Genomic DNA, 18904 nt, shown 5'->3' on the forward strand with positions numbered 1-18904 from the left:
CAGACTGGCACATTTTTTTGCTGAAACTAGGTTTTGAACGCCAGGTATAACATGATGAATTACTGAACGTATATTTGTTGTCTTTTCACCGAAAGAACGAACAATTAAATAATTTTCCCCCTTTCGAAGGGCCCTGGTATCGCCTGTTAATTCGCAAGATCAACCGTCAAACACGAGTCGCGGTAACAAGCTCTTAAACTTTCTGCCCGTGTGGTCTCAGCTAACAATTAATCTTATATCTGCAACGTGAGATTCATAAATCCACCCTAAACTAACTGGTTGAACATCCTGTTACAGCGAGAATTAACGCATGGCTGATTTTACCCTTAACCAGTAAAGTGTTTAGTATTCATCCGCGCATGTGCTTGTCTTTAGGACGACATATTTGTAGGGTGAAAGGACGAAATTGTACTGTTGTTAAACTTTTGTTATATTAAGAGACAACTAATTTGTATCCTGTTTCTATTTCAATAAGTTAAATGAGACATATATTACTGCAAGACATGTTAATGCATATGAATTGAATTGGAACGTCGATGGAACCACTACCCGCAGGCTGGTAAGGACCTGCATTACCCCACAGTTGGTATGTTCAGTTTTTACTTGCGTTTTGATCTTGTGATGTGCCTTGACTCGGCGACGTGTCTTAAATATTTAAATGTAAATGATTAACGCAGATGCAATTTGTTAACTGTGGTGGGAGGCGTATCTTCGTTATGCATTGTTTCAATACTTATATTGTGACGTGACAATCTGCTATTATGAATGTTGTGGTTGCAGAAACACCGCTACGCTCAGAATACACTGGATGACCATTCAGACCAGGAGTGCGTTGTCTTGGTGGAAAGTTGGGTGGGTGCGTTTTTGTCTAGTGGGACAAACGGCGCAGGACCAGGTTGCGCACAAGCGGTCGTAACACATCCTTTGGAGGAAAGGTTGTCAGTTTGTGGATTTTTTCCTCTTAAGTTTCAACTGTTCTCGTGGTAGTCGCTATCCCAGTGTTGATTCTACCCGCGATTCTCGCGCAACCAGATAACGTCGGTTTACCGATGTTTCAAGGGATGCAAATGGGAACAGGAAATTTTTAAAGTTCAGGCAATTTGTCAGACGTTGGTCGAGCAACATTTCCTTTTTCGGACAGAAAAAATATTCAACTTTCGCGCAAATTTGAGATTTTAATAGGAAAATCGGGATATAGAAATCTGACCATCGTTACACCCGGGTTCTCACGAAATAAAAAATGAAAATATATTTCTGACGTGAAGGCAAAGTAGGTACAGTGGAAAAGACACAAAGTTACAACACATTTTTGAATGGCGGCCTACAATTCCATAAACCTTATTACAATACTTGACGTTTAAAAATTGTACACGTGAAGTGAAAAAAAAAACGTGCAGTAGAATTACAATGAAACTAAAACCCTTGGTGGATCGGAGTTGCTCATGTCTGGTATATACCATCGTTTTCACATTCCAAAACAAAGGCCTTGTTCTTTAATGCATGAAATATTTCTTGCGCATGGACAAAGTTCCTCAACAACAAATTATGAATAAGTTTTTGCAACAAAATACGACCGAGAACAAATTAGTACAAAAATAACACTGGAATGTCAGAGGCGATTTTGAAACTATTATGAGAAAAGGAAAGGCCCTTAGTGTAGTGGATATCAAGGAGAAAGCTTTAGCTTTAGAACACAAAGCTAATTTTCCAGTTCAGGTTCGGTAGAATTCACAGTTTTTTTTTGCGTTTTCGTATTTTTAGAAGTTTGGTATTTCACGAAAAGCGGAAAAAAGTTTGTTTTGAACAAATTATATTAAGCTGCTTAAAATTAAACGAAACAAGCAACGACAAAAAGATTTTTTTTCTCCACAGTACTCGCTTCTTACATTACAACCGACATACACGGAGGTCCGGCAATTCGAGTCGTCAAATCACTTTTTCGAAGTCTTTTTTCCGCCTCCCGAAATTTGGTTTGATCGAATTTGCCTTTCTCCCTCCAGTAACAAGATCTGCATGGATTTCAGTACCAGGTATGACCCGTAACGACGCACGCGAGATCCGTCCCAATTTGCGGCATTTCCGTAACATTTTCCCCGCATACCGTTGGTCAAATGCTCGAGACCGAGAGCTTCAATCATGGCTGCTTCCCGTGTAAAAGCCTCGCACGCCATGACGTTCTGAAACACGTGGAGCGAAATGACACCACAGTTGTCCGACCAAATATCGTGAATATGCTGGATTTTTCGGCTGGGGGTCGAGCTCTGCGACAACAATTACTAACTTTCATCCACATTGTAGGATGGAATTTTAAGGGATGCAAAAAGTTCTGTTGTGTCCTGTATTTTGTGCCAAGTGTACGAAAATAATTCATACTCCAATGAAAAACCACATTTTTGGTACAGCCATGCCAGATTCCATATAAAGCATGCATCTGCTAAGCGCATGTTAGGGATGTGCCAGAAGGACAAAGATTCGGGGTTGCGCCCGTAACTATGATATTATGTTAGACGACCGGGATTTCGCTACAAGCCAAACGGTATTTTCATCATGTTTTTTTTTGTTCATGGAGATTAACCAATATGGTAAAATTCTCCACCAGTTCTCCTATGAAAACTGTGCTGATATTCAGCGAATATTTTATAGTACAGCCATGTCAGATTCTATATAAAACATCCTTCTGTTTCGTGCATCTAAACAACCTTGAATTGCAGTTTATATCATCTGCAGATACCTTTTTTGCCAGAGCTTCTTTAAAGTGGGCGTAGGGACGAGACTTCTTTCCCTTTCCTACATAAAACACAGCACCAGCAAAAACTTTCAGACAATCCGTTTCTGAAAGGTTGTTGGCTCGATTTGGTAACTTGCAAGTCACTCTGCAAAGTATATAGCAGTCAGATTATATGTATGTGTTGGATAACTGTTACGACAAAAAAATATCTAATAAAAACATGAAACTCGGTAATTAGTATTGTCCCTGTCTGCCGAATAACCTAATGCTTTTCCTTTTTTGTGAAAAGATTTAAACCAGAATTATTTAACAAAAAATACTGTTCATTGAGCCTTACAAACACAGAGACCTTAATTCTGGGTTTCCTAAACGTTACGGAAACCCTGCCTCAGATGATCCAATCCAAAAAAGTATGGAATATAAAATACACAAAAGCTAACCTCGGATCAAGTAATAAATAATTAAAACTGTCTTTAGCAGTTCCACCCCTAAATTTAGAGTTGGATAAGGGGTTGTCAAATTCTCTCCTCACTGTATGATCGTCATCAATAACAGAATCAGGCAAGGGTTTCCCCAGCAGTAATCCTCTCAGTTCATGAGAAAATGTTGCACCTGTATAACATAAGTTAAGTATTACCAACAGGGCCGTATCCAGAAATTTTTAAAGGGGGGGTTTAAATTTTTTAGGGAATTCCCCAATTTTCAGGTATAAACCAAGGTTAATTGTTGGCGAGAATCGCAAAATACGAACGCCGGTGTTCGCGCCAATTGTCACATAAACAGTGGCTTTCTGGCTTGCGCTATTGTGTAACGCTATGGAACACTCGATGCAAGTTTTTAAGGTAGTGCTTGCGCCGTAGTTTTATTACTACTGCTTTCAAAGTTTAATAACTAAACTAATTGACTTTCACGCAAGTAAACCGTTTGTCATTACAACGTGGCCACTGAAAAACGACGTTTCGTCCGTAAATTGACGAAAAATGACACTTGTTTCGTAACAATGCAACATGTTTGGTAACAATGCCAAGTGTTCGGTAACGATGCTCCCTGTTTGGAAACAATGGCAAATGCAAGCGTTTTTTTAGGTCAACGTCGAAGAAAATTTCTGGTTTTCACGTGGATTTTGACAAAAAAATACAGTGGCGTTTGTTTAGTTATTAAAAAAGACCAAAATATTTCACAAAAGGGGAGGGGGTCCGGACCCCTCCCCTGGATACGCCCATGATTACCAATAATCAATGTTTGGTGCTAGTTGTGCCAATGTAGAAAAATATCTACAAAAATAAATGTTTGAAAAACTACTGTCAGGTGATTTTACACGAAAAATATTTCAACAAAGACCAAAATTTCAAAAGCGAACAGAAACAACATTCTAACTACCTTTATGTTGCTGCTGCTGTCCAATATGAAATCCTTTTTCGAGCAGATAAAGTCGCTTCTTATACAATCCTCGGGCACATGAAATGGGCCCTGGATTTTGCCCAAAGCCCAACAATTTCTTTCTGACAACACACAACATGTAAACCACACATTATAACACAAACACAGCTTGTACTGGGACTTACTGTTTGTTAGACTGCCTGATGTAGAAGCACCAAGCATGGTTATTGATAGTGACATCACAATGACAACAGGAAACAATACTCTTATTTAGACAGTGGCGGATCTAGGGGAGTGTTTGGGTGTCAGAACACCTCCCTCAGAATTTTGGCACATTGTTTTGTTGGGTGTGAAAGTGCGGTTAATTTCCTGCTGTTCATGGTTTCTTTGTTTCTCGGTCACGCGCGCTGCATTCACGCGGCGATGACTCTTATGAAACAATCGTTTGTTGTGCCGTTGGTCAATAACCCGTCAACCGTTTGTAAAAGCGCGACCTTATATGTTTATTCATTTATGTTACAATTTCCATACAGAAGCCGCACTCTGTAAGAGTTGTAATTGTTTGACAAAATTGCACCAAAATAAATGTAGCTAAACGAGTATTTTGTATTTCGTCTGTTTTTTTTATATATATTTCGCAAATTATCTACTGCTAAAACATCGATGTGTATTAAGTGGTGCAAGACTACGTCCTAGACCATAACAGATTTCTTTTTAGAGGGGGGGGGGGGTGTCGAAATATTTTAGGAATTTCCCAATTTTTCGCTGTAAACTAAGGATATTTGTGGTCGAGCATTGCAAAATACGATCGCCAGTGTTGGTGCGAATCGTCACATAAACGGTGGCCTGGCTTACGCAATTGCGTAACACTGTGAAACACTCGATGCGAGTTTTTGCGGTAGTGCTTGCGCCGTAGTTTCATTACCACGACTTTGAAAAAAAGGTTTAAATATACGTGTTATCTAAAAGGAATTAAATGTGGGCTTACGTTATCAAGAAAACATACAAATAAAAACTATGTTGCATGCAGTGGCCTTCCTCTTTGCACCAGTTGTTTTCAACATGCGTAATATTGGCAACGTGTTCAACAACTAAACTGGTTGGTTTCCAACCAGATTTTAACAAAAAATTACAGCATGATAAATGTCCGAAAAAATTTTTTTTAAGCGCATCTAATGGCTTTATTAATCAGGAACCAAAACCGAATACCCCCCTCAAATTTTGTCTAGATCCGCCACTGTGTGTAGATAATTTATAATGCGAGTATAGCATATCAATTCCATACTACATGACTAATTTCTTTTTAAACTAGCCAATAGAAAGCTTGGCTGTGATGTAGTAAAAGTGTTTCACCTTATTTGGTCGTCACTAAGTTGTTGTATTTGCTGTGGAATAACTATTGTCTCATCTTCTGATGGTACGTATCTACATCCACTGACAACATGATCATCGTTGTCAAGTAATGACTGCAAACAATACAAACTCAGACAAATTCACATTAATTGGCACAACATTGCTTTAGTAAGCTCAATTTTTATCATTAAAGACCAGTCCTTGTCGCTTGGTGTTGACTGAACGATCTGTCTCTTACATGTCAGTATCCAACAAACTTGAAAAGAATGGCAGACAAATTGTATGACCTTTTGTTTGGAAAACATCCAGTGCAATTTATTCCCCTTACCTTCCAATCATAAATCAGAGTGGTGTCTGAGGTTGCATTCAAAGATGTGTTTTGAGACACAGACAACTTTATCGGAGGTGAAAGTATTTCATCCATAGATCGAGGCCCAGCGCTGTTTACAAAACAAATATTCACTTTCAGGAAAGATATCAGAAAATTTTGTACCTTTTAGGTGGAATACATCGTTGCTCTATCAGAGTGCTTCCGTCCGAGTCAGAGTATATAAAAACTTCATCGCCAGCTGTAAAAAATGTATATATTTGTTGGTAAAAGTAGTTTATTGAAAATTTCTGCCAATATGCCAAAAATGACTTCAGAAATTTGCAATTTTATGGACCTTTTGTGACTCTATCTTTATGCTCAAACCAATAATAGCAGATAATACACATCCTGTTGGAGATCAACTGTTAAGGCCTGGAAAACATTTCTACTTGAAATCACAATCTGGGTTTTTTTTTCACTAAAAAATTTCTGTCAAATGACCGAAATGGCAGCAAAAATTTAGGACATTTTCAATTTATTTTAGTCATTTACGGTATAATACTTTGGTTCGCAAAAAAGTAAGCAAATTGAATAATCTACCAACCAATTTCCTTTGGGACATTGTGTCCAAAATGGCTTTTATTTTTTGTGACATTTCTAAAAAAATTGGGTCAATGACAGACAAATGACACAAAAAAAAAACCCAGATCACAATAGCGACATCAAAAACATTGCAAAGCATACATGTGCTTGTGTGAATGTTTTTTTCAACTAAAATTGTCCAAGGGATCCTAGTTAACAAAAAAATTCAAATTTTTAAACGCAAATAGTTCTGCCTTCTTGTAAGGTAGTGGCATGATTTGTGGAGAACATTGAATTTTTAACTGGTTTTAACTAAAGGTTATTTTTTGTCAACCTGTGGTTACAATTTTAAAATTCAAATAAACATGCACCTGAAATGTGGCTAATGTCCAAGCTTTCTGGAAGAACATCGGTGAAGTCGTCATAACATGTTGATTGCAGTTTATCCTTTATCTTGTCAATTTTAGTGTCACTTTGAAGAAAACCGTCATTTTTAAATTTTTTATTTGCCTGTTCTTTCTCCCTATGCCATGAAATAAGATTGTCAGGTGTCTTAAAAGTTTCCTCAGTCTGCTCACTGCTGCACTCTAGTGGCACAGTGGAATCCGCAAGTGTAAATGACGAACTATATAAAACAGTCCTATCAACACTTGGTTCTGAAATGAAGTTTTTAGGAAGACCATTTGTTGGGGCAGGATGAAAATTTGAGGAAGATGGATCAGTTTTACATTGTTTCAAACAGGGAGATGCAGTTTGCTCATTTGAACATTCTCTTGTTAGAAACACATTATCTTTCGTGCCTCTTAACATTTTTAATTGCTGCTGTGGAGTTATAAATGTTTCTGTAGATTTTTCCATCGGAGAAGCTTGCCTTAGTCCCACCTTCCCTTCTGGCATTAAGTCCTCCACCTCTTCTGCTACTCCCAGCAGTTGGATCCGGTTTTGTGTTAAAATTTCTGGAGATTCACAAAAAAATGTAGCTTCCAACTTGGGTGAAATTGAAGAGTCCATAACCTTCTGCGAAACTAAAGGTGATCTTTGGGAGCACACTGGAACTGTTTTGTCAAAGACCGTTAATGATGATGGTCGCTTGTGAGGTCTGACAAAGAGGAAGCAATTGTCGGGAGAAGTTGCATCTAGGCCAGTGCTAAAAGAACCATCATTCGGATCCAAATAAATACGATCTCCTGATGCTGGTTTATCGGGAGGTTTTTGTAAGACAGAAGTAGTTTCCTCATGAGGAACAAGAAGAGTTTGCGCAGGGTCACTTCTAACGACAAAGTCATTGTGAGTTCCTGAATCTTCCCGTCTGTTTTCAATGTGTCCTGAAGGTGCCACAGCTTGGCCTTCTTCTAAACGGGCAGATTTATCTTTCTTTGACCTCGAAGTAATGTTGTTGTTGAAGTTTAAAATGTTTTTTTCAACTTTACCACAGTTTAAGCAAAGTTTATCTCGGAGTTTTTCAGGGTTCAGTTGCTGCATTTTGAAATCTGGTTGCAATTGAAATAAATTAAAAACATTCTCAGTTTAAGATCTAGACAGATGTTATGAAAATATGTAAGTTCATTTTTTTTATTCATTAAAAATATGTACATATATTTTTTCTTACCAAACGCACTGTTTGTGGAATCAATAAACTCGTCCAGTATAACACTGCAGTTTGTACTTTCCCTCGCAAACCTTGAGCAAAGACAAAAAGAAGAAGCATTAGAGACAAAAGCAGTTTGAGAAATATTTTCAAAAGTTTATGTGAGAAAAATCAGCCATACCAGTAAGCATCCCTGCCTTCCTTGTCTTTAATATTTGGGTCAGCGCCACACTGCAAAAGCAACTGAAGACAATCGGCTTTGCCCCATTGTGCTGCGATGTGTAGAGGAGTAAGTCCTTCCGTATCACTATGACAAGTACAACCAAATACAAAATCTCTCTGCTCACAGTAAGCATTACAAAAAAAATATTTCAGACGCTCATGGCATGGGTACTATATACGAGATATGACATAAAAACCTTACCGTACATTAGGATCCCCCCTGAACTCAAGAATAAGTTCAACATATTGGTACGACGATGTGGAACTTGCTGCTACAGCTAAGTGAAATGGGGTAACTCCATTCAAAAGCAACCGATTGGGATTTGCACCCTTCTTCAGTAGTTTATTAGTGAGACTGAAAAATATTCAACGATTGTAAAGAAGTACAATACCGTATTTTTTTGAGTACCAACCGAAAGTTGTTGTGCTGGATCGCTTCAAACAGCTCATCTGCCTGTTTTAGAGCGTTTGTCATTTTAAGTTTGTTCAGAATCTCTCGATTAAACTTATCGCATCATGTCAGTTTTTCTTGAAATTGAACCTGAAAAAGCGCGAACGTAAGAGAAGATGAGCTATAGGAAACGGCTCCAAAAAATGTGAAATTAAAATTATTTATATGTTTGCAAGGAAGAAAATGACTGCAAAAATTAATAAATCAGTAACGTTACTTATTAAAAATGTTATCAATGGCAAAAGAATGACAAATTATCGTTAGACCGTTCGTCTCATCTTATAAAAATTCCAAAAACAAACACACACGTGTGCTGTTGTTTTTGTTTTTACTAAAAAATCCATCGCTTACCACAAAAATCTGCAAATGATAAAATGCTTTTATTTTTAAAATCAAACTGAAAATTCGTAAGGTCTTAAAGATTTAAAAGCATATTTTGCAACGAAGAAAAATTTATTTATCGGAATTGTGTGTCGTTTCAGACGCCAGAATACTACTTTTTTTGTTCCAAATATAGTCAAACTGTTATTTAAACATCACAGCTGCAATTTTTATTTGTTGGTGCAGCAATGAACAATTTTAGTTGATGCGATATGTAATCATTGCAATTCAGTGATAAATGACTAATTGCTACCAGGATATACTTAAACAATTTTACAAAACAAAAAATATATATTGGGGGGTTCAAACAATATAGGTGTACACAATAGGAAACACGACGACATCACAACAATCATGATAGCTATAAAGCAAATTGAAAAATGTGGATATATTGTGTGACAAAAAAATTAAAATATAATATAAAAAGTCTCGAGCTACGTTGGTACGGACTAAAAATTTCTTTTCCACGTTGCAAATTGCGTGTTAGGTTTCAATTTTTTGACTAATTTACCGGGATTAAAAATCAACTTCATCAGGTATAATGGGTTTTGGAAACATCAAATCTCAAGCTGGACTATCAGCTCTAAATGAATACTTGGCTGACAAGAGCTACATTGAAGGGTAAGACAAGTCTAATACATTAGTAAAAAATTATAGTTCACCAAAAACGAATATCACCACTTTTTGTTGCCATGTTTGATACCTTCAAATGTTTCAACTTTTTATTTTGCAGTGTTTTACTTAAAGTCCAAGATGTTTATCTTATTTTCAGTTATGTACCTTCGCAAGCTGATGTGGCTGTTTTCGAGTCCATGTCTGGAGCTCCATCAAGTGACTTGCCTCACGCCCTGCGTTGGTATAATCACATCAACTCCTACAAATCAAAGTTTGGCAGGTACCAGCATACATTAATCTTTGTGTGTTGTTATTTTGGGAAAAATGACATGCCAATGCCCCCCCAAAATGATTAAACAATAGTACTTATTGTGCTGTAAGTACTCCTTTTGGGAGTCTCAGGAATATAATACTTTTTAATCTGGTAAATTGTTATAAAATACCGTAACTGCATTTTGGTTTATATTTATCTATATTTTTGTCAGCTCCTATTTCTGGGTCGTGATTTTTTTAAGTTAAAAGAGTGACCAGCAAGCTTGATTCGACAAAAATTCATTTACCCATTTTAGTGTTTATGCAAAAATGAAAAAATTGCCACTGATGTCCTTATCATTACTTTAGCCTTCCTGGAGTAAAACAGCCCATCGACAAATATGGCCCAGCTCAGGTGAATGGTGATGCCGAAGAAGATAGTGATGACGAAATTGATCTCTTCGGGAGCGATGATGAAGAGGAAAGTGCTGAAGCAGAAAAAATAAGGAAGGAGAGATTGGCTATGTATGCTGAAAAGAAGAGCAAAAGTAATGAATATTTTCTTTTTCATTCATGTTGCAAAGTGGCAAAATTAAGTTAAATCTAGCAGCATAGAACTCTTAAAATATGGGTAGGAATCTCCAGACAGTCTTATGGGCAACAAAGACTGTGTATCTGACTTTTTTAACCAGTTATATTCGAGAAAACCAAAGTCACTCGTCTTTCTGTAGTTTCTGATATATTTCGCCTACAATATGGCATCGTCAGTATCACTAAAAACAAGGCAGTTTGAAACAAAATCTAGCAGTATAGTTTGTTGCTTGTTCTGTTTCTTTCGCCCCTTTTTTGCTTTATGCGCGCATGACTATTTATCGCTGTGTGGGCGTTTTTACTTCATTATCCTGATGAAGGTTTGTTGCATAACAACCGAAACGTCGAACAAACAAGTTTTCTTTTTGCCAGAAGAGCTTTTAATTGCTAAATCTAGCAGTATAGATTTATTCATCAGTTTTTTAATATTGCAATGAACTGTCTTTTTCAGAGGCTGTTGTAATTGCCAAATCCAATATTATTCTTGACGTTAAACCGTGGGAGGACACAACTGATATGAAGGAAATGGAGAAATGTGTTCGTTCTATTGAAGCTGATGGTCTTTTGTGGGGAGCATGTAAGTTGCTATAGGGGTTCAACATGCAATCAAAATGAGCATAAGAGTAAAATTCGTTTTATCGTTGGCGTAAATTTTGGCTGTCCTTCACTTGCATACTTGTGTTCATAAGCCTGTTTAAACACATTTCGTAATTTTTCCAACAATTTTATTTTTATTTTTAGCAAAACTTGTTCCTTTGGCCTATGGCATCAAAAAGTTACAAATTTCCTGTGTTGTGGAAGATGACAAAGTAAGCACAAACCTACATGTTATTGTGCAAAACTTTCTTTGTCTTTAAAAAACTTTTGACAGTAAAAATCTTGTTTTTTGGATAGATTTCCACCGATTTCCTTGAAGAAAACATCACATGTTTTGAAGAATTAGTTCAATCTGTCGACATCGCTGCCTTTAACAAAGTTTAGGATCAATAAATGGCCTGATGATTGTGTGTTTTCGTCTGTTTGTGCATTAAATTAGAAAAATGATTACTGCTGCCGATGTTAGACGTTTGTGCTCTGGTGAAAGGTACATACCCCATAGCTCCGTACAATAATAAACAATTGTAGTAAATTTCCATGCACCAAAAACACAGAAGGAAATTGAAAGAACGTATTGTGACTAATGCCGTCCTAATGTACTTTGGAAAATTTAAAAACATTTATTTGAAATCGTGTAATGAAAAGAAAACATAATAATTTGGCTTTAGTTGTTTGGAAACTATATTTTGAAAACATAAAAATATTAAAGACGTACCAGCACTTCCTTCATACGTTTTATGGTGCGCCGCGTAGTGGTGACAGGGAACCGACGACGGTCAAGCGAGTTCGCTTAGTGAAGGTGGTTGGGAATTGGGATCGAGATATTGATTTCATGTAAGCAGTCAAGCTTCTTGGCAGTTCGTTTGCAGTAGGTTAAGTTTGGCATTTCGAGGCAAGGTAAAAGATCGTCGTTGGCCGAGCTGAAGGCAACGCAGGCCGTCATGGCGGGTAATAAAAACGCTGCGCATATGGACACAATTGAAAGTTTGAAAAAAGAAGCTGAACAATTGAGGAAGAAACTGCAAGAAGATAGAAAGAATTTGAACGATGCCGAATGTAAGTTAGAATTTATAGTTTGTTCCAATAAATATGGGGAGCTTGGGCAAACAATTGTGCTTTCCTTTGCTGTTCCAAATGCTCCAAATAGTTTTGATTTTATATAACATGCAAGCTTTTGTAAAACATATGCCCAATCACTTATCCTTGAAGCATTTTGATTTCGTTGTGTTCATTGTGGCTTGAAGTTTAAAAAGTCCAATGTTTATTTTGTTTGCAGTGTTCAACATGGGCAGAAAGTCTGAAACCCCAAACATGCCATTCCAAGTTCGTTGCAGAAGAATTCTCAAAGGCCACACCAGTAAAGTCCTTGACATGGATTGGTCTCTTGACAAAAGAAGAATAGTCAGCTCTTCCCAGGTACCATTGTTTCCATTTGAACAACATGTATCTATATCTTTTTGTCATTCATTGTTCCCTGTCATAACTTACCATTTCCCAGTGCATCTGACTGTGAATCTTAATGGTTATCAGTGTCTGTGTAATTTTTTACATATTTCTCGTATATTTAAGTTGCAACTTATCTTGCAAAATTGTGTATAATTATTGTTATGACTGCAATTTCAAGTCATTTTGGCCCAAAGACACCATGTAATATGTTGCTTTTATTGCTGCAGATTGTAGCATTCAGCTTAACCCAAACTGTTGTTGCCTCAATTCCATCGAGTTTTATTTTTAATTTTTTTCCTTGAGTGACGAATGAAATGTTTCATCATAGCTTAGTGTTAAGGCATGCAACACATTGATAGCAAGTGGGTGGTGCATTTGTGGCTAACAAAATTTTTTTTCAGGATGGAAAGATATTGGTGTGGGATGCTTTTTCAACTAATAAGGTAAGATTTACTTTACTTTACATATTCTGTGCATCATGAAGTTTGTTTTAGGAACAAGCGATCAGTCTTCCAACAACGTGGGTCAACGCCTGCGCTTATGCACCATCTGGTGGCTCCATTGCTTGTGGGTAAGTTGAAATACTGATAGAAATGAAATAATTATCTTCTTTTCCTTGTGTTATTTCTTTACTTTCTCATTGTCCAAATGAGTGAATTTCACGCGTTGAAACCCTTTTCACACATCTGGTATTTTATGCCATTTAAGTTTGTGAATTGTTGGTGAAGTTACTTGATGATGTATGCTTGAATGCACAATTAGCTGGGGTCTTAGTACTAAGTTTGTCTTTTAAAAACAATTTTTCAGTGGCCTGGACAACAAATGTTCTGTCTTTCCACTTCACTCTGCCATGGCAACATCTGGAAGTAGTGGCGTGACAAGTTTTGGAAGCACAAAACCAACTGGAACTGGTTCAGCAGGACAAACTGACTCTACTTCTGGTACAATTATGCAACAACGGAAAGTGGTGGCAATGCACACGAGCTACATTTCTTCATGTACCTTTACTCATTCAGATTACCAGGTATATGTTTATGCTGTGTTTGTCAGGTCTATCGAAAAAATTGAAATGATGTGAAATGGTGCAATGTGTGAGTTTAAAACATGTAATATATTTTCAAAAAAAAGGTAATTGTATGCCGTTACAAGATGGTCCCAAATATAAGTATCTTGTAATAATTACACATGTCTGTCAAATACATTTTGCGTGTTTGATTCTGACAGATTCTTACAGCATCAGGAGATAGTACTTGTGCATTGTGGGACGTTGAAAGCAGCCAATTACTACAAAGTTTCCATGGACATCAGTCTGATGTCATGGATGCTGCTTTATCACCTTGTGAAACTGGAAACCTTTTCATATCTGGTGTGAGTATTCCCAACTATATGATAAACCAAAATATACAAATAAATGTGAAGAATTGTACAGCAAAAGTTGATATGAAAAAAATTACAGTGTTAGCTTTTGTGTTAAATGTGCATCTACATTGTTTTTGTAGTTTTTTTTGTCTTCATATCTATTTCAGTTTTTTTCTGTCAAACGAAAATCCAATTTTTTTTTGTTTCCCACAGCGCCTAAACGAAATTATTCACCATTAAATAATGATGTATAGTTGCAACCTACGCACTGAATAGCCCACTGCGCAATACAATATTTATTAGCCCAAGTACCGGCGTGCCCTGGCAAGCAAAACCTTACTCCGGTCTGTACAAGGAACAAGACGCAAATCAATAGCAGGAGTCTGTTTCCATATAAGAGCGATGCTGGTACTGACGGTCACGTAATGCGTTCATCGGTCGGTAAGCGTCTTACCATTTCGAGTGGACCCCACAACACCTGATTAAAAGCCCTTCGTCGATACGTTGATCGGATTAAAATATAATACGGAAAACCTTAAGCGCGCACACGCAGTATTTGGTCGTGCTTTGAAAGCAGGAAGAGGTAGCTTACAACAACAGTGCTGGCGTACGTAGCTATTCGGATGTGAGGGGCGACTCTATACTGTAAACACAACATCAAGGATGCTACGAGTTATCCTGCATGAACTTTTTTGGCGCAATCAACATATGAAATGACTCACTTTCAGGGTTACATAATCTCACCAGCCCGTGTGAACAATTCCCCTGGACTCAAGTTAATTCAATTGACGTGTCATGACAATAAATTTCAGTTCATAACTTGTACCACAACAGGAATTTTGCTCAGTTGTTCATTGCGCAAAATTGGTTTTATCTTTAAAATGATAGAAACGGCACAAAGTATTGATCGAAACCAGTCAACAGGATTGCAATATGCTTCGCAAGCAAAACGCATATAAAGTGTCGGTTATGTTGCGTGTGTGATGAGGCAGCCTGATTTAAAACCCCTTCCACACGACGGGATATTTCAATCACACAAATCAGTGAGCTGGTTTCTCTTCAACACAGGGCACGGTTTAAGAGCACGATTGTCTGATTTGGGGTCAGGCCATCAACTGCGTAGCTACTTACACCGGTCACAGGTCTTGGCTGCTAAGTTTCTGCTTGCAAATCTTAAGACTTTGCAACGTAAAACCCAACAATTAGTGGTTGATGTGCCACAGGATGCACTGAAACCACCCTCTTTCAATTGTGTATTGTTCGTTTGCTTTCGTTGTAAACATGAAAGTCGTGAACGCGTGAGGTTGTTGTTGCAAACTTGCCTGCATTTTCTGCACCTTTTACAACAATATTAATCATTTATTGGCATCTTTTAATGATGAAACTCCGACTGGTTCACCGCCATGTATAGTTGAGTATAATTAAGTTTTCGCAAACACCTTTACAAAAGAAGAGGGTTTAGTGCAAACTGCACGCGGCACACTTGCATAGAGCCGCAAACTACAGCACGGCAGGGAGCCAGCAGCAGCGTATACAATCACCCCACTTGTGTTGCTGTAAATGCTCAGCACTTCTGGTATAATCTAACGATCTAATGTTTCTATTCAGGGTTGCGACAAAACAGCGTATGTGTGGGACATGAGGACAGCTAAGTGTGTTCAATCGTTTCAAACCCATGATTCCGACATCAATTCTGTGAGGTAAGTTGGGGTTGTCTTCCACCAGTTGGTCAAGGGTCGATTGACGGAAATAAATTGCAAAAACACTGAATAAATAACTCAAAAAAGTTCTGTAACGCTTTATATTTGTCGTTTGCTTGGCGGTCTTTCAGATAATAATTCTACGTTTGGGTTTTTCTGTAGCCACTGGCGGTCCTTAGGATTTTAGGCACTGTCCAGTCACCGAATGTTAAACTTTGTATTGTTATGTCTAAGTGATGGCACGACAAAAGAAAAATTAGATAAAAGAGTCTGGCAATGCTTGCTTACATTATCCCGCCAGCTACGCACTTAAAGAACTAGCGTTTCAACATTTAAATCTATCCTCGTTAAGTTTCGACAAGTTTCCCCGCTTACATTTGAAAATTTTATCTTGGTTTAGGTGGTTCCCCACCGGTGAAGCGTTCGCGACAGGATCTGATGATGCAACGGTATGCTTTCCGTCTTTTGTTACGTCACATTCCCAGTGCTATTTTCATCATACATCATTTGTTTGCGCCGAAAATGATAAAATTGTACATTCCTGTTAACCGATCCTCGGCATACACCAAGAGCTTAAGTGAATTTAACCGGAATGTCCAGCAATGTGTTACGAACAAAATGTGTGATTTTAAAATTTATGCCGCGACGCCATTTTGCATTAAAAACACCCGCAATGGCGTTGATATATATTACGTCATAATTATCAATAACACTTCACACAGACGTAAAAAGTAAACGTATGTTATCACTATATCCCTTTTCACGTCACTAACCCTGCATGGACGTCATAATCACGTGACCTGATTACCACGTCATCTCATGTTCTTTTCGTTTTTGTTCTCTGTCGATTTGCAGTGCACCCGAGTCTTGTTGTCCGCCCGCATGATGGCGCTGTGTGCCTTTGCCTTGTTGTGTTTCTTCCACGTCACAATGTACCACGTGACGCGGTTCATGCATGGCCGTTCACGCGTGACGAGCAGGTGAATGAAGTTTGCACAATTGTTGATTGTCTTGGGTTGTATTTATATTTTTGTTTTGTTTTCACTAATTTTCTTTAAAAAAAACCTCTCGTAGTTCGGCTTGTAAGACTGTCTTCTGTATTTGTCAACAAACCTACGTAAACACATGCTGTACACAGTTCCGTACTTTGGTACCTTGACTATTCATTACTTAAAACCGAATTAGATCATGCCCATTGTATTTTCATTGGTATTTGTCATCAGATCCGCATGTACGATCTCCGAGCGGACAAAGAGATAGCTTGTTTCTCGAAAGAAAGCGTCATATTCGGTGTTAACTCTGTCGACTTCTCTGTTAGCGGTAAGTCGTTTATTATCACAAGTTTACTAATTTTCGTTTAAAGGATTTTTTGCCCAAATTCGGTTAAGGTTTGGTGCGGGGTTGGGGTGTTTTCGCACTAATCTTATGTAATATCTGCGTTGGTAGGTTTTGACACATTTTACTTTATTATATTGCACTGACAACTGGAAAAGGCAAAGTAATGACTATTGGCCAAATTGTGTCTGAAACTTGCTTCAATATTATCATTAAGACACGCTTTTACGGTTAACCTCGGTTAATTCGGTTAAATATTTGGTAAAATTGAATCCGGATTAACTGAGGTTTAAAATTGACCCGACTTTATGCTTTTCAGGCCGCATTATTTTCGGGGCATACAACGATTATCTCGTTCATGCTTGGGATACGGTCAAAGGGGTCAAACTCGGAGCGTTGTTCGGTCACGAAAACCGCGTAAGTTGCCTCAAGATGTCACCGGACGGCACCGCGTTTTGCACTGGGAGTTGGGACACAACCTTACGGGTAAGAAATGTAACATATATGTAGAACTGATTAAACTACGTTAATTTATGCCAAAAGATCTTTTTAAACTGTAGCGGATCGGAGAAAGAGTAGCTCAAAATGTATTTGCAATCATTGTAAGCTGCAGACAGGTGTACACACTGTTTTTGTAAGGTCTCATAAATGCAGCTGGTGACTGTGGCACTGCTGGGCTGACTTGTACACTAGCAGGCACACAGATTTCCACTTTGAGCTGCACTAAACGGTTAATACGAACGACGCCGTTTCCAATTTTAACCTTGCTGTTTTCCCAATTGTTTTTACTCAACTGTTAGCCCGACTCACAAACTTATCATCCAGTTGCGTTTTTTTAAATAAACGTTTATCGGACCAACTGAAATGACAATTACCTTGGTCGTAAGGCCTCGTGCAAATACCACAACTCGTGTTTTTAATTCAACAAATTATCCAAAGCTTACGATTTTTTTTCAGGTCTGGGCCTGATGATTGACGAAGCTACCAGATTTACTACGTCAGCTCTTCAGGTCACGTGGTCGCCGTTATTGTCCACCAAAAAGAACAGGCGCATTCCTATTTTATTATATTCCATTTAGAGGCGGATTTTGCATTAAGTCACAGCGTGGTTGAGTTTCCGTCGGTCCTCGTTGTCGGGTATTATTATTGATTTGATTGTTTTTTTGTTCAGCGGATTCACGGCCGCTCTCATTTTACTTTTATTTTTGGAACCTTGTTCTGCAACCGCTTTATTTCCTACTTTATTCGATGGGATCGCTGGGATTGGGCGGTGACAATGCGGACGTGGGTTCCGAACAGAGTAATTCATATTCCAAGAAACCAGAATTTGGACACGAACATCCTTTATTGCTCATTGATTTGTTTTTCAAAAATGCGAACATATTCGTCCTTTGTTGAACCAAAGTCCAACAAATCGTTCGAAGTATGTGGGAGAATGACGTCACTCCCTTATATATTGATTTTTACAAGTTGTACCAGGTTTTTTTAATCGTGTATTGATTCCGTTATGGCCGAAACGCGACAAAAATCAAAATACGTATTTTTTGGGGGGTAAACACTGCTACCCCGAATATGAAATGCTTTCAAAAGAACGAACAAGTTTTTTTTCTGTTATGTTCGAGACACTAATATGACCTCTGTCTTCAGCATTACAGATCTGCATTTTCGTCTACACACGAAATAGCTATTATTTTTATATTGGAAACACTGCGACGGAAGCATCCACTTTCTTCAATTGCCATCTCGCGTCATTGCCGAAACTTAACAATTTGTTAAATTTGCAATTTTTATAACCTGTGTGTCGAATGTGACGTCATGTGGCTGGTGTAACGTATTTCCGGCTGATGGGATTTTGTTTCGCCGCATTGGATAAAAATATACTGTGTCGTAAGTTTGTGGCGAAGTTTTCGTTTCTGGAGTGAAAGATTCAGTTTCTATACAAGCAATTTCATCCACTAGTTCCATAGCTTCCCGCCGAAAACAAGCTGTAATTCAGAAAAAATGTTGCTTTTGA

At 37.9% G+C, this 18904-nt stretch overlaps 3 protein-coding genes across 4 annotated transcripts; 2 read left to right on the forward strand and 1 right to left on the reverse strand.

Annotated features, from left to right (window-relative positions):
- Positions 1–1269: 1269 nt before the first annotated feature.
- On the reverse strand, positions 1270–8702 carry LOC145898285 (uncharacterized). Its single transcript, XM_082986717.1, has 12 exons — positions 8577–8702; positions 8366–8518; positions 8123–8248; positions 7963–8033; positions 6725–7843; positions 5955–6030; positions 5790–5901; positions 5462–5574; positions 4109–4230; positions 3169–3340; positions 2732–2873; positions 1270–2261 (listed from the first exon to the last, which is right to left on the reverse strand). The coding sequence occupies exons 1-12, from the start codon at positions 8636–8638 to the stop codon at positions 1932–1934; spliced, it is 2598 nt and encodes an 865-aa protein (XP_082842843.1). The 5' UTR covers positions 8639–8702; the 3' UTR covers positions 1270–1931.
- Positions 8703–9465: 763 nt separating this feature from the next.
- Positions 9466–11460, forward strand: LOC145897537 (elongation factor 1-beta-like). Its single transcript, XM_082985866.1, has 6 exons — positions 9466–9616; positions 9768–9890; positions 10232–10410; positions 10905–11030; positions 11195–11262; positions 11348–11460. The coding sequence occupies exons 1-6, from the start codon at positions 9537–9539 to the stop codon at positions 11432–11434; spliced, it is 663 nt and encodes a 220-aa protein (XP_082841992.1). The 5' UTR covers positions 9466–9536; the 3' UTR covers positions 11435–11460.
- A 355-nt stretch (positions 11461–11815) lies between these two features.
- Positions 11816–18788, forward strand: LOC145899783 (guanine nucleotide-binding protein subunit beta-5-like). Of its 2 annotated transcripts, none has more exons than XR_014402502.1 (11): positions 11816–12106; positions 12327–12466; positions 12898–12939; positions 12991–13067; positions 13304–13520; positions 13721–13864; positions 15464–15555; positions 15956–16004; positions 16411–16535; positions 16779–16875; positions 17210–17351. XR_014402502.1 is itself a non-coding variant. In XM_082988690.1 (11 exons), exons 1-11 carry the CDS (start codon positions 11992–11994, stop codon positions 17857–17859), a joined length of 1152 nt encoding a protein of 383 aa, XP_082844816.1. In that variant the 5' UTR covers positions 11816–11991; the 3' UTR covers positions 17860–18788. The 2 variants fall into 2 exon arrangements, 1 of the variants encoding a protein (XP_082844816.1); XM_082988690.1 differs by lacking the exon at positions 16411–16535 and adding an exon at positions 17848–18788 and having other exon boundaries at positions 17210–17376.
- The last annotated feature ends 116 nt before the right edge of the window (positions 18789–18904 follow it).

The sequence above is a fragment of the Ascidia mentula genome, chromosome 4 (genome assembly GCF_947561715.1).
Source record: "Ascidia mentula chromosome 4, kaAscMent1.1, whole genome shotgun sequence".
Classification (NCBI taxonomy): domain Eukaryota; kingdom Metazoa; phylum Chordata; class Ascidiacea; order Phlebobranchia; family Ascidiidae; genus Ascidia; species Ascidia mentula.

Coding starts and splice junctions, on each gene's coding strand:
- LOC145898285 (XM_082986717.1), bottom strand. CDS start 8,638: ATGACAAACGCTCTAAAACAGGCAGATGAGCTGTTTGAAGCGATCCAG. Junction 8,519..8,576: donor ATCCAGCACAACAACTTTCG/GTTGGTACTCAA, acceptor AATATTTTTCAG/TCTCACTAATAAACTACTGA. Junction 3,341..4,108: donor ACAGCAGCAGCAACATAAAG/GTAGTTAGAATG, acceptor TATGTTATACAG/GTGCAACATTTTCTCATGAA.
- LOC145897537 (XM_082985866.1), top strand. CDS start 9,537: ATGGGTTTTGGAAACATCAAATCTCAAGCTGGACTATCAGCTCTAAAT. Junction 10,411..10,904: donor TGCTGAAAAGAAGAGCAAAA/GTAATGAATATT, acceptor TGTCTTTTTCAG/AGGCTGTTGTAATTGCCAAA. Junction 11,263..11,347: donor GTGTTGTGGAAGATGACAAA/GTAAGCACAAAC, acceptor TTTTTTGGATAG/ATTTCCACCGATTTCCTTGA.
- LOC145899783 (XM_082988690.1), top strand. CDS start 11,992: ATGGCGGGTAATAAAAACGCTGCGCATATGGACACAATTGAAAGTTTG. Junction 12,107..12,326: donor GAATTTGAACGATGCCGAAT/GTAAGTTAGAAT, acceptor TTTTGTTTGCAG/TGTTCAACATGGGCAGAAAG. Junction 15,556..15,955: donor TCCGACATCAATTCTGTGAG/GTAAGTTGGGGT, acceptor ATCTTGGTTTAG/GTGGTTCCCCACCGGTGAAG.